A 13,246-nucleotide genomic window follows, 5' to 3' on the forward strand; every position below is an offset into this window, starting at 1 on the left:
CCTTCTTGTCCTTCTTGTCCTTCCTTGAGTGCTGGGTGAGAAAGAAACTGGAGTCCAGGCTGGGCAGAGGGTGGGAATTCAGCTCATGGAAGTGTTTTTTCCCCTGTGGGTGGTGAGGGCCTTCATTCTGCTGCTGTGCAGGGAGAGGGGAGAGGGCTGGGACACTCTGGTGTGGCCCAGGGCGTGGGGTACAGGTGACATCAGTGCTCTGGGGACAGTGAGCTCCAAAGGAGCTGGGACTGTCACCTGGGTGTGACATCAGTGGTGCCAGCAGGGTCCTTGATGGCCCTGACAGAGAAAGTGGTGACAGCAGCAAGGATCGTCAAGGCATATATTTAAGGGAAAGGGCTGGATTTTGTTGTTTTTCCTTCTCTGATCTCCATTTAATCAGATTTTTGTTTTGTAGAGGTCTCTGCAGCATTGTGGGCCACCCAGTTCTGCAGTGGATCTGTCCTCTCCTGGGACCTGAGGGATGGTGCAGGAAAGGAACCGGAGCTTTTGTTTTTCTGTAGAATCAGAGAAAGGCTTGGGAGGGAAGGAACCTTAAAGATGATCCAGTTCCAGCCCTGATCACTGTTCTGATATTGCAATGCCAGAACTTTGACAGGTGGTGCTTTACCAGTGTGGTTTATCAGTTGTCACTGCTGTGGGGACAGTGACAAAAGGAGCCCCAGGACCAGCAGCTCCCTGTCCCTTCCATCCCCTCCCTGCCAGAGGATTTTCCCATCCCAACTCCCACTATCCTGGGAAGGGAAACCCCTTCCCTTTCCACTCCTTCTTTGCACTTTTACCCTTTGCACACACTCCTTTTTGTGCCAAATCCTTGCATTTCCCACACCCCCACTGGATGGAATCACAGAATCCCCTGAGCTGGAAGGGACCCACAAGGATCCAGCCCGATCCTGACCCCAGAATCCCCCTGAGGTTTGGGGCTGGGACCATTCCCTGGCCACCTTCTGGGTGTTCTGCTGTGCCACCCCAACCTCCTGTCCCAGCTCCAGCCATTCCCTGCCACCGGGCAGCAGAGGGGATGTGGATTCTTCGTTTCTTTTTTCTGCCAAGGCCAGGATTCAATGTGTGAAATGGTGTTCCAGATGTTTATTAGTTTTTATCTGTTACAGCCTCACAAAGCCTGAGTTCTACAGCACTTCTTTCTAACAAGTTAAGAATTGGAGCCGTGTCTCTCTCTCTGCAAGGTCTTTTAAGGATAAACTGTCTAATTAGGAAATGACACTTAAATTATTTTTACTTTTAACCCAATAACCAACTGCTCGTGGCCTGCAATGTGGATTTTTTATCTAATTACACAATATCACTCCAACTCATGAAGAAGAAGGCAAAGAAGAATAACCAGCTTTTGCCCTAAAACTTCCACTTTGCATTATATATATAACTACATTCTAAAACTTTAAGTTTTCTATCAGTTTACACACTTCTGTTCAAACTTTATAATCATAATCCCAGCTCTATCATTCCATTTTGGAATCCTTTTCCTTCTCTTTCCAGGCTTCCAACAAGGGTGCATCAACGCTGCCCCTCCCGAAAAAAAACAAAAACGCAAGGAAAAGCGAGGAGACGGGAAGAAGAAGAAAAAAAAAAAAAAAAAAAACCAAACAACCCCAAAACTCCGTCTGCTGCTATTCCAGAGGGGGAAAAAGGGAGGAAAAAATCTCTTTTGGGGGCCGGGACATCCCGCTGGAAGCGGCGCGGGGGCGGGGGCTGGCGGGGCTGGGGGGCCGCTCCGCCCGGCCCTGATTTGCTGCCCCGCTCCGAGATTGACAAACTCCTGCCTCGGGTTTAAAAGAAGGGGGGAAAAAAGGGCGGTGTGGCTTGAGAGAGAGAGTGAGGGAGAGAGAGAAGGGAAAGGAAGGGAAAAACTTTTCCGGCAGCCCGGGAGGAGCAGGCAGGGCCGGAGCAGAGCGCGGCGGAGCCCCCGCACCCTCCGCCCGCCCCATGGCTTTATAAAGGGCTGCTCCCCGGGGGGGGCTGCCGGGGGGGCTGAGCGCCTGCTCTGCGCTTCTAGACACAGCTTGGATTGGTTTTTTAAATTTTTTAAATTTTTTTTTTCATCCCCCCCCACCACCACCACCGCCTCCTGAAGCCGCGCCGAGCTGGTGCCCCGTTTTTTTGGGGGGAGCATGGATACGCACACGCGGTGGAAAAGGCGCAGTTGGATACGGAGCTGCTCGGTGCCCGCTGAGCTGCTGCTGCTGCTGCTGTTGGGTGCCCTGTCCCTCGGCCGGGCAGGTAAGGGGGGTCCCCGAGCCCCCCCAAACCGCGTGGGAGATGCTGCGGGGTCGTGGGGGGCAGCGGGAGAGGGGGGGATTTGGTGCGGGGCAAAAAAAAAAAAAAGTCTTGGCTTTCCTTCCTTCCCGTGCATTCCAGCAGAAAGGAAAAAAAAAAAAAGAAAAGAAAAAAAAGAAGGAAAAACCACGCAACAAAACCCACCCAACCTCCCTTAGCTGCCCGAGTCTCTGAATGCCATTTGTCAGGGGGCCCGTAAAAGGGGAAAAAACTTAAAACAATTCTTTATTCGCCTTCCTTGGAGCAAGAGCTGCCTCTTGCCGGGCTGCTTTTTTCCGGAGGAAAAGTCGGGGATGAGTTTCTGGAGGCTCTGCTTCTTTCTCTCTCGCCGTGGATATATATGTGAATGTATATTTAGTCCCCTGGAAACCTCCGGGCTTGCGTAGTTCCTCCTCCTTGAGGAGCAGAAAGTTTTTTTGTCCCGCAGGAATCTGCTCTCCCTCCGCACATCAAAGCTCGGGACACAAAAGCTTTGGAGCTGCCCGGGGACCCCAAAGCTCGCTGCCCCCTCACCAACCCCAATCCCGCAGGGTTTCTCCCCAAAACCGGGGCTGAGAGCAGCAGGAGGAAGCTCTGAACTTCCAGATGTGCAGCAGCACAGAAAACCACTGGAATGTCATTTTTTTTCCCCCTCCCCTTCCTAATCGTGCAGAAGAGGGACTGAACACATTTCTGCTTCCCTTTGGGGTCGTGCAGTTTTGTTTCCAGAGTTCTTCTTCCCAAATTTCTGCCTTCTGGGAAATGCCAGGGCGGAGGGAGACTTTGTGGGGTTCTGGAGGAGTTTTGTGGGTGCTTGCAGAGCCTTTTCCCGGTTTGTAGGGGACACTCGCAGGCACCGGCGCTGCCGAGCTCTGTTTGTGTTGGATTTCAGGGCAGGATTTGTTGGCCGAGCCGAGTTTTGAAATCTGCGAAGTCAAAACTCGAGTTCTTCAGGGTAACTCGAGAAGCCGAGAAGTGCCCTGAAGAGCTGGGCTGTCTGGGATTCAGCTTCCCTGCCCGAATTTCGTGTTCCCGGGGTGGTTTTTGCGGGGTTTGTTTGAGTGCTACCAGCACGAACAGCAGTGTCAAGCAGCGGGATTGCCAATTATTTTCATTTCTGGCCTCTTCAAATGACCTTAAGGAAGAAGAGGTGGGCGTTGGAGGAATGCTCCCATTAAGGCTTTGCTTGTGGAGGCTGAGCAGGGTGGAAAACTCAATGAATAAAATGTCCTGAACATCCCTGCAGGGAAATCAGGGGCCGGTGGGACATCCCCGAGCGTGTCCTGCAGAGGGATGGGGATGTTGGAGCGCTGGAATGCCACCAGCTCCTCTTGTCAGGCCGCCTGCTCGGGTACTTTGTATCAGCTGGAAATTGAATTATCACCAGACCGCTGTGTTCCAAAGGAAAAACAACGATTTATTCCTTTCACTCGTGCCCGTTCTGATGCTGTGATGCTCCCAGAGCATCCTCAGGCACTTCCCTGTCCGTGTTCATCCTTCAGACAACCCCAAAGCGCTTCTGGAGGTTCCCAGGTGACTTTGGAAGCAGCTTTTGGGGGCAGCTGCCGGGGCAGAGGATGGCTGGGAGCTTTTGTGCAGCTCTGAGGAATGACTCTTGTGGTGAAAGGCTTTGAGTTTTCCTAATGAGCCGCCTAATAGGACATCAAATCATTTGGGTGAGGGAGGAGCCAGACTGGGGCTGCTGATGGCATTGACTAATGGTCTTGATGGCTTCTTTTTTTTTTTTTAATTTTTTCCACGTTGTCTCTGGTTTTATTTGATCTCAGAGCGTGTTTTAGTTTCAGGATAGTTGATTTGTCTGCGTGGAGAGGTGAATTTTCCCTGTAATCTGTGGGATGGCACCTGGCACAGAGGATTTCCAGCAAATAACAGGGAAATAACAATGTCAAAGCTGCCGCCCACCGCTGCCCATCCAGCTCAGATTTTCCCATATTTGCACAGATGATGTCACACCAAAATCAAACCCACAGACAAAGCTGGAACCCCTCTCTGCTCTTACAAATCCCTGTAAAAATCAAATCGGCTTTCTGGGTGAAACTTTTTTTGGATGCAGCAATTTCCTTTAGTGGCAAAGAGTAATGAGGATCCAAAGTAAAATAAAAATGCTGGAAATTATGTTGTATCCTGTTACCTTGGCTATTCCCCAGTCACCTAAACGAGCTAAAAAAATCTTTGTCCAGCCAGTTAAAAGAGAGGTTTATTTAAATACTTTGCCAATCAAAAGTGTTGATATTGTTTTACAAGAAGAAATCTTTTATAAGTCTGGAATGGGTGGCAGTTCCAATTTCCCCTGTAAAAGCTGGATTATGCTGTCAATGCACTGCCAGGTTGGGAATTTGGAAATCAAAAGCACCCAGCCCTGGCCAGGGGACAGCAGAGAACTTGTCTTGTTCTTCCAGGGGCAGGAGGAAAACTCCGTGCTGAGCATTCCCTGATTTCAGGGAATTCCTTAAATTTGGGAATGGGAAGAATCCCATTTCCAATCCCATTTTGAATCCTATTTCCAATCCCATTCCAAATCCCATTTCCAAGCCCATTTCATCTCTTTGGGGTAACTCTAAGACAAAACCCTTTGGGGAGTCGCTGATTTTTGGGGTGCCCACAGGGACAGCAGTGAGGACTCACCTGGCTCTGACCAAAACATGATTTTATCAGCAATTTGAAATTTTAAAAAGCTGCCTTGTTGTTTTTTCTAGTGTTTATTGTGTGCCCTAGGAGACATCAAGAGGGGCTGGAAAGGGGTTGTGAATCTTTATTTTAGGTGGGTGCTGTCCCTGCCCTTTAGGATTGGGAATTGGAGATGGATTTTTCAGGTTTTCAGCACTGCAGGGCTTGTGCTGATGTCTCTCAGATTTGGGGAGGACTCAAATATCTGCTGTCCCCCCTCTGAGTGCTGCAGGTGTGGAGGTGGGACAGCCCTGATTTAATTTGAGTTAATTTGGGTTTTTTGCCCTCAGTGTGGCTGCAGCAAGGGGTCAGCACAGAACCCCTGGGGTTGGAAAAGATTCCCAAATCCCTGAGCCCAACCTTTGGACACCACCCTGACAGTTAAACACCAGCAGATCACAGCTTTAATTCTGCAGGACATTTTCCATTTTCCCCATTTTGTCACCGTCCCCGAGGCCCTGAGTGGCACAGAGATGTCCCCGTCAGCCTTGGCCATGCCCGGCTGCTTTTCCTCTGCCCTGAGCTGGGCTCAGCTCCTGGTGCTGTCTGTCCATCCCTGTCCCCCTGTCCCCAGGGCAGGATCTGCATTCACACAGGGAGGATTTGATTTCTACCACGAGCCAGAGGAGCAGGAGGAATTGCTGTGGGACACACTCCCAGTGCCAGGCGGCATTTTGAGACGTTTTGAGTCTTGTCTGGACTTCAGGAAAAATCTGGGAGTGCTTTCCAGGAAACTGCTCTTCACTCCAAAGGGTTTATCTGCTGGGCAGGGAAAATTGGCCCTTTGTTCTCTCAGGAATCACTTTGTGTCTCGTGTCCTCATTCCTGGACCTGCTGGATCTGGGAGCTGGGAATGCCCTGGATGGATGGATGGATGGATGGATGGATGGATGGATGGATGGATGGATGATGGATGGATGGATGGATGGATGGATGGATGATGGATGGATGATGGATGGATGGATGATGGATGGATGGGTGGATGGGTGGATGGATGGATGGATGGATGATGGATGGATGGATGATGGATGGATGATGGATGGATGATGGATGGATGGATGGATGGATGGATGGATGGATGGATGGATGATGGATGGATGGATGATGGATGGATGATGGATGGATGGATGGATGGATGGCTGGATGGATGGATGGATGGATGATGGATGATGGATGGATGATGGATGGATGATGGATGGATGGACGGATGGATGGATGGATGATGGATGGATGGATGGATGGATGGATGGATGGATGATGGATGGATGGATGATGGATGGATGATGGATGGATGGATGGATGATGGATGGATGGATGATGGATGGATGGATGGATGGATGGATGGATGGATGGATGGATGATGGATGGATGGATGGATGGATGGATGGATGATGGATGGATGATGGATGGATGGATGGATGGATGGATGGATGGATGGATGATGGATGGATGATGGATGGATGATGGATGGATGGATGGATGGATGGATGGATGGATGGATGGATGATGGATGGATGGATGGATGGATGGATGGATGGATGGATGGATGATGGATGGATGGCCAGGGCCTCCTCACCCTCACAGCCAGGAATTCCTTCCCAACATCCCATCCAAACCTACCTCCTGTCACTTTAAAGCCATTCCCCCTCATCCAAAGCCCCTCACAAATTTTGTTTTCATCACTTGAAGGGACTCTGAGACTCTTTGGGAAGAGCAGCTCCATTTTGAGCTGGTGCTCTGCTTTTCACTTCACTTTAAAGTGAGCAGCCCCTAGGAGAGGGGAAATCAGGATAAATCTGGAATTTCCTCTGTCCACACTTGCCCACCTCTCCTTTTGCCTGCTGACTTTAGCGGGAGTTTGATCCCCCAGGATGCAGAAATTGTTCTATAAAATTGATCATCTGGCAGAGGAAAGTATAAAATATTGCATAAAGAGTGTAAAATATTGTATGGCAGAGTGTCAAATATTGTTTGGGTCTAAAGTAGAGTATAAAATATTGTTTGAAATGTCCGTGTCAGTTTGTAACACTCAGATTTTGGTAAATGGGAAGTGCTGGTTAAAGTGAGAAGAATTCTCTGGGAAATAAAGAGAATTCCCTTTCCTTTTCCCTCCTCTCTTATTTGGGAGAAGTTTCTTCACTTCCAGCCTGGCCTCACTTTATTTAACTCTTCCTACTAAATTTGATGTGATTGGGACTGAATTTTCAGTCCTTAAAAACACAATAAAACCTTTGTGTGAAACAAAGCAACACCGAGGATGGGAAGAATTATCAAAACCAGGGGAACAAAAAATAAAATTAAAAAAAAGGTTGAGACATGAAAGAATGGAAACATTTTGTTGAAATCTAATGTTATGTGGAAAAAATTGGGTTGGCAACGTGGTATAATTAACCACTGGTTACTGTTGGCAAGTCCCAAGGCTCTTGAAATTCAGCCTAGCACTGGCTGAAGCATCCAAATGATGTCGTGGTTTCTCTGTGGACGTGTCTGGAAAATCTGTGGAACTAAAATAAATAAATGAAGGAACTACACAAAAGGCATTTTTGAGGTCGGTTGCTCCAAGTCTGGGCTCTTTTTTTTTTTTTCTTTCCAGAAGCCAAGAGGATTCTTAACATCATCTGGAAGCTCTCACAATGATGAGATGTCATTTTTTAAAGGGAGGAAAGTTGTATTAATGTATTTACAGCAGAGTTTTTCTTCGAGTTTGTGTAATAAGCCTGAGAGAAAAAGGAGAGTTTGGGGATGGGTGAGTGGAAAAGCTGCATCAGGGCTCATCCCTAAACTCTGCTGTGGATTTTGTCCCAGCCCTCAGGCGAAGCTCTGGATTTCCCATGGCCTGGGGCTGATCCTGCATCCCTGTGTGGAGCCTGGCCCCGAGGGGTTGCTTGAACACGATTTTATTGCTGATGTGCCAATAAAATCTGTGTTTTCAAGCAGCTCCAGGAGTCTCTTTCCATCCCTGTGCCTCGGGTTGTGTTGGCGATTGATTCTTTCTACTTTAAAAATGGGATATCTACTTCCTTGGGATATTTTTTTTTCCTGTTGGGCATAACCATTGCTCCTCACCCAGCAAGTCCAAGAGGTTATTTGGATTTTGGCTTTAGATTTTTTACAGATTATACCAAGAGCACCATGCTGTTCTGTTGGCTACTCTCAGAATATTTTGAATTAGATCTGTAAAGGAAATTTGGAGCTGTTTTCCTAAAGATGGATGTGCTGGATGTTTGGTGGCCTCTTCTCCTTCAGCTCCATGAACACTGGAATTATTTTACCTTCAATTTATATTTCATACATTTATTTTCCAATTTATTTCTTACGGAAATTATTAACACATATTTACCTAAATCTCCCTGTCAGCTGGGAGATCCCTGCCTGCATCCAGCAGTGCATCTGCAGCCAGGGCCACAGGAATCCTTTCAGAATAAATCAAGCAAAAAGTGGTTCCTGTGCTCAGATTTTCAGCAAACTGCTTCAAGACCTTTTTTTTCCCTTCTCTTTCTGCTCCACCTTGCAGGAGGAGAGTTTGTAGTGCTCAGGAAGGAGCTGAGTGGGAAAGGAGAGGTCACTGAGGGCTCTGCTGGGGTCCCTGCTCATCCCTGCCAGATTTAGGGACTGGATTTTGTGTTCCCTGTCAGCTGGAGCTGCTGGTTCTGAGTGGGGAAATTCAGCAAGCAGCTCATGAGCCTGGCTGGCCTCTCCTCCTCTGCTTTTCCTCCCTCCACCCCCTTTTTTGTTTCCAAGACAATACTGGAGTAAGAATTCGCTGCAGCCGAATTCCTGGAGATGACACTGCCAGTTTCCCAGGATCTCTCATCCTCCTGCAGCGTTTTACACTGGGAATTTTTTTGCTGTAGCTCATCCAACTCTCAAATATGAATTAAGCAGCGAGTTGGTGGGATTTTATTTTATTTTTTCCATGCTGGATGTGCTGGAATGAGATACCTACTGTGTGTGCTCTTGTGTGCTGCAGGGGAGAGATCTGCTCCGAGGGCTGTGGTTCACCAGCTGAATAATGCAAGCATTGTTTGGGTGCCCTTATTTCCAGCTTGCACCATTAAAAGTGAATAGAAAGGTCAAGGAGATGAGTCACAGTGAACACAAGTGTCATTCTGCTCAGGAGAAATGGGAAAAAGGAGCTTCCAAGCGAGGTGCTTCAGCTGGTGCCAGCCCTGCTTTGCTGGACTCCCAGGGAAAGCCAAAGGAAATCTTGGTTGGGATCTGCTGGAGTGTCCAAACACCTAAAAACCCCAGGAATTCCTTCCCAATATCCACTCCAAACCTACCCTCTGGGTAGGAGCTGGAGCTGGGCTCTGCTGGGAAGATCCAGGGGATGCTCTGGAGAAGTTGGGCTTGGCAAGCCCTGGGGAGGGCTGGCAGCTCTGGCTCTGCTGTGCAGCCACTGGCACCCAGAAGGAAACAACTCCTCCAGATCCACCTGGAAATTCCTCCTGCTCAGCCAGAATCACCTTCCCTCAGCTCTCAGAGCCAGGGTGGGGTGAGGGTGCTCTTGGAGAGGGATTTGGGACAAGGACACAGGGAAAGGGTTTGAACACAGGGACAATGGGGAGGAATTGTTCCTTGTGAGAACATCTCAGCCCTGGCTCTGGGTGCCCAGAGCAGCTGTGGCTGCCCCTGGATCCCTGGAAGTGCCCAAGGCCAGCTTGGAGTGACCTGGGATATTGGAAGATGTCCCTTGGATGAGCTTTAAGGTCCCTCCCAACCCAAACCATTGTGACTCCATGATTATCCCTGAAATTCTGCTGGGATTGGGAGTGGTGGGGTCCCCATCTCCCCCTGCAGCATCCCAGGGAAGGACTGGAGCAGAGACCCCTGGAGCAGAGACCCCTGGAGCTGGGCACAGCCCTGTGCCCTCCCCTCTGCAAATGCCCACTTATAAACAAAGCTTTTTGAATTTCCTACCCAAATTTCCTGCTCCAACAAGCCCTAGGCAGCCGGGGAAGCCCTGGCAAGGGGAATGTGGCTCGTGGGCTGCACGTGTGGAAGGGCTGAGGAGCTGGGGGGCTCTGCCAAGTGGGTGGCACAGGCTGGGGACCTGGCCAGAGCTTTTCCCTGGAATTGCACTGGGACAGCAGCAGTGGCCAGGGCACAGAAGGAATTCAGGGCTGGTTAATGCTTTTTTTAATAGGGTGGAATTTAAATCTTGGGCTCCTGTACCTGTGGGAGTACACAGCCTTTTTTAATAGGGTGGAGTTTAAATCCTGGGCTCCTGTACCTGTGGGTTTCCTTTTTTACACCCTCCTCTGGTTTATCTCTTTGGCTCATTGCCTTTCCCTGTCCTGGCAAGGAAATGGCCCCAGTGCCTTTGGGATTGTGGTGTGCTGCCACAGACTCCCCTGCACATTGTCCAGCACTCCTTTGGGGTTTTGGCAGCATGTGAGCCCTGAAAGTACAGAGGAATATTGAAATTTTTGATTTCTAGCCATTGGATTTTTCAGTTCTGAAATCACTCTGCTGGTGTGAAATAGATATTCCTCTGAAAAGAGAGAGGAAGCTTCAGAATCCTGATTTATTCTGCACATTCAAAACACACCTCCAGCAGGGAGCCAAAGCCAGCCCTTCTCCCTGTCCCTCTAATCGGGGCTAATTTCCATAAACAACTTTGCAAATGAATTTGCCAGTTCAGCTTTGATCCCAGGTGGCCAAAAATTCCACCAGAATTCCAGTGGATATCAAATGTCTGGGAACTGGGACTGGTTTGCTGGTGAGGCAACGGAATCATGGAATGGTTTGGGCTGGGAGGGAGAGGAGAGTGGAGCTGACCGAGGGCTGGAGCTGATTTTGGGGGGCTGAGATGGTTTGGGGTGAAACATTTGGATTGTAATATTTTTGCTGATATTTCCTGAAAATTTAGGATTTCTGCAGAGGGATGGGGGGGTGGGAGCAGAGCTGAGCGAGGGCTGGAGATGATTTTGGGGGTTTGGGGTGAAACATTGGGATTGTGCTGGTATTCCATGGAAATTTGGGATTTCTGCAGGGGAATGAGGGGGTGGAGATGGTGGAACTAGAGCTGACCAAGAACTGGAGCTGATTTTGGGGAGCTGGGCCTGGTTTGGGGTAAAACATTGGGATTATGCTGGTATTCCATGGAAATTTAGGATTTCTGCAGAGATTTCTCAGGGAGATGGTGGGAGCAGACCTGAGCGGGGACTGGAGCTGAGCCACAGCTTTTGGGGATTGTGCTGGTATTCCATGGAAATTTGGGATTTCTGCAGAGGAATGAAGGGGTGGAGATGGTGGGAGCAGAGCTGGGGTGCCATTCCATGGGAGAAGCCTCGAAGCAGGGCACAAACCTCCCTGGAAATGCCCCTTGGAGGGATTTTCTTGGAAAACAGGAGGCTGGCCGTGCCTCAAACACGGATCTGCTGCTCGGGGGGCTCCTGGAAGGACCAACCCTGGCTCATCCTGATGCTCTCCTCGTTCCCTCTGCCTGGTGGCACAGGGAGGGCAGGTCCCTGGAGTCCCCAGGGCTGTCTGTGCTCCAGGACAGGCAGCAGGGCTGGGAGGGAAGCGGATTTCTCCCTCTGGCGCTCGGGATCCGCTGGAAAACTGCGAGGAATGTTCTCTCAGCAGGGCTTGCCGGGACCGGGAGAGGCACATTATCACGTCCTGGGCACTTGGGGGGAGAAAGTCCCTCACTCTGCCTCTCTCCAATGTTTAAATTAAAACAATCTGGCTTTTCTGCAGCTCTTGGATGCTTTCCCTGCTGACCTCAGGAGCTGGGATGGGAGGAGGAGCCAACAGACCCGAACTGGCTCTGGGGTTTTTTTTTTAGGTTTTTTGGGTTTTTTTCTCCTTCAAGTCCTGAATCCCTGCAGGATGCAGAAGAGCAAAACAATGAGGGCCATATATGCTCTGCAAAAATCAATTTTTCCCAGTGCTCTGCAGTGAAGGAGCTAAATCAGGCAGCTGGGAGCAGGCACAGGCTTTTCCAAGCCCAGACATTCCCACAGAGACTGGGAAAGGCTGGGCAGGATCAGCCTCTCACCCTACAACAGGACAGCAAAGCCAAGGAGCTCCAGAGCCTTTGGCACCATCCCAAAGGATGCTGGATCCTTCATCCCCAAATTCCCAACACAGCCGTGCTGGGAATTCTGCTTGGACTCGCTGATCCTTTAGGATTTTCCACCCTCAGTGACTCTGAACGTCACCCCAGGGCTCTGCTCTGACCCTCTGACACTCAGGCTGAGTTTTGTCCTGGCCCAGGGCCCCTGGCTGGGCAGAAATTGGATTTTTTTTGTCTCCCTGGCTGTGCCTCAGGCTCTTGCAGCACTGCCCTGGTCTACGTGGAGCTGGGGGTGGATCCAGGGCTGGGAGCAGCCTCTGTTGGGTTTGGGAATTTGGGAGGGAAGAAGTACAGCAGCATCACTCCTGAATTACACAGAACTTCCCTTCATCTCCTCCTGCTGCTGCTCTTTGTGCTGGTATTCCATGGAAGTTCAGGATTTCTGAGACGTCCTCTCTGTGCTGCCCATGGGAGGTTTTGGGAGTTTTTCCAGGATTTTACAGCCCTGGGTGGGATTCAGGGTAGGAAAACGCAGTGGGATTTCTTTTGGTAATGGGGATAGCACCAAACTGATCCAGATTTTTCCTGTGAAATAGGAACCAGAGCTTGGTTTGGGAGTGGAAATACCCATAAAGAACTTAGGGCTCCTCAGCTGAAGGGAATCAAAATCCACACCAATAAACCCTGGGATGCTGTGAGACAGTCAGAGCACAAGTTAAAGGTGTTCTGCAGGCCATCATCACTCCCAAATTACAAAACTGCCCTTCACTTCTTCCTGCTGCTGCTCTTGACATGCTGCCTTTGCTGGCCACAGGAGTTTTTGGGAGTTTTTCAAGATTTTACAGCCCTGGGTGGGATTCAGAGTAGGAAAACACAGTGGGATTTCTTTTGGTAATGGGGAAAGCACCAAACTGATCCAGATTTTTCCTGTGAAATAGGAACCAGAGCTTGGTTTGGGTGTGGAAATACCCATAAAGAACTGTGAGCTCCTCAGCTGAAGGGAATCAAAATCCACACCAATAAACCCTGGGATGTTGTGAGACAGTCAGAGCCTGAGTTTAAGATGTTCTGAGGGGTGCTGAGAGCCCAGCAGGGTTTTCCTGCCTGCAGCTCCCTTCTCCAAAGCCTTGGCCAGACACTTTGGGGCCCTCCTTGCCCTGGGGACGCCGATCCCAAACCCTGAATAAGCACTTAACTCCTTTTAGCAGCACGGTCCCTGCCAGCCTGCAAACAGCTGAGCCTCTGCTGCTG

General features: G+C 49.7%; 1 protein-coding gene across 1 annotated transcript in view; it reads left to right on the forward strand.

The window, feature by feature from the left end:
* Positions 1-1,843: 1,843 nt before the first annotated feature.
* Positions 1,844-13,246, forward strand: part of COL5A1 (collagen type V alpha 1 chain) — a 126,997-nt gene continuing 115,594 nt past the window's right edge. The window contains 1 exon segment of the mRNA XM_064394141.1: positions 1,844-2,247. Coding sequence (XP_064250211.1) covers positions 2,139-2,247 — 109 coding nt within the window. The 5' untranslated portion in view covers positions 1,844-2,138.

The sequence above is a fragment of the Passer domesticus genome, chromosome 18 (assembly GCF_036417665.1).
Source record: "Passer domesticus isolate bPasDom1 chromosome 18, bPasDom1.hap1, whole genome shotgun sequence".
Taxonomy (NCBI): Eukaryota; Metazoa; Chordata; class Aves; order Passeriformes; family Passeridae; genus Passer; species Passer domesticus.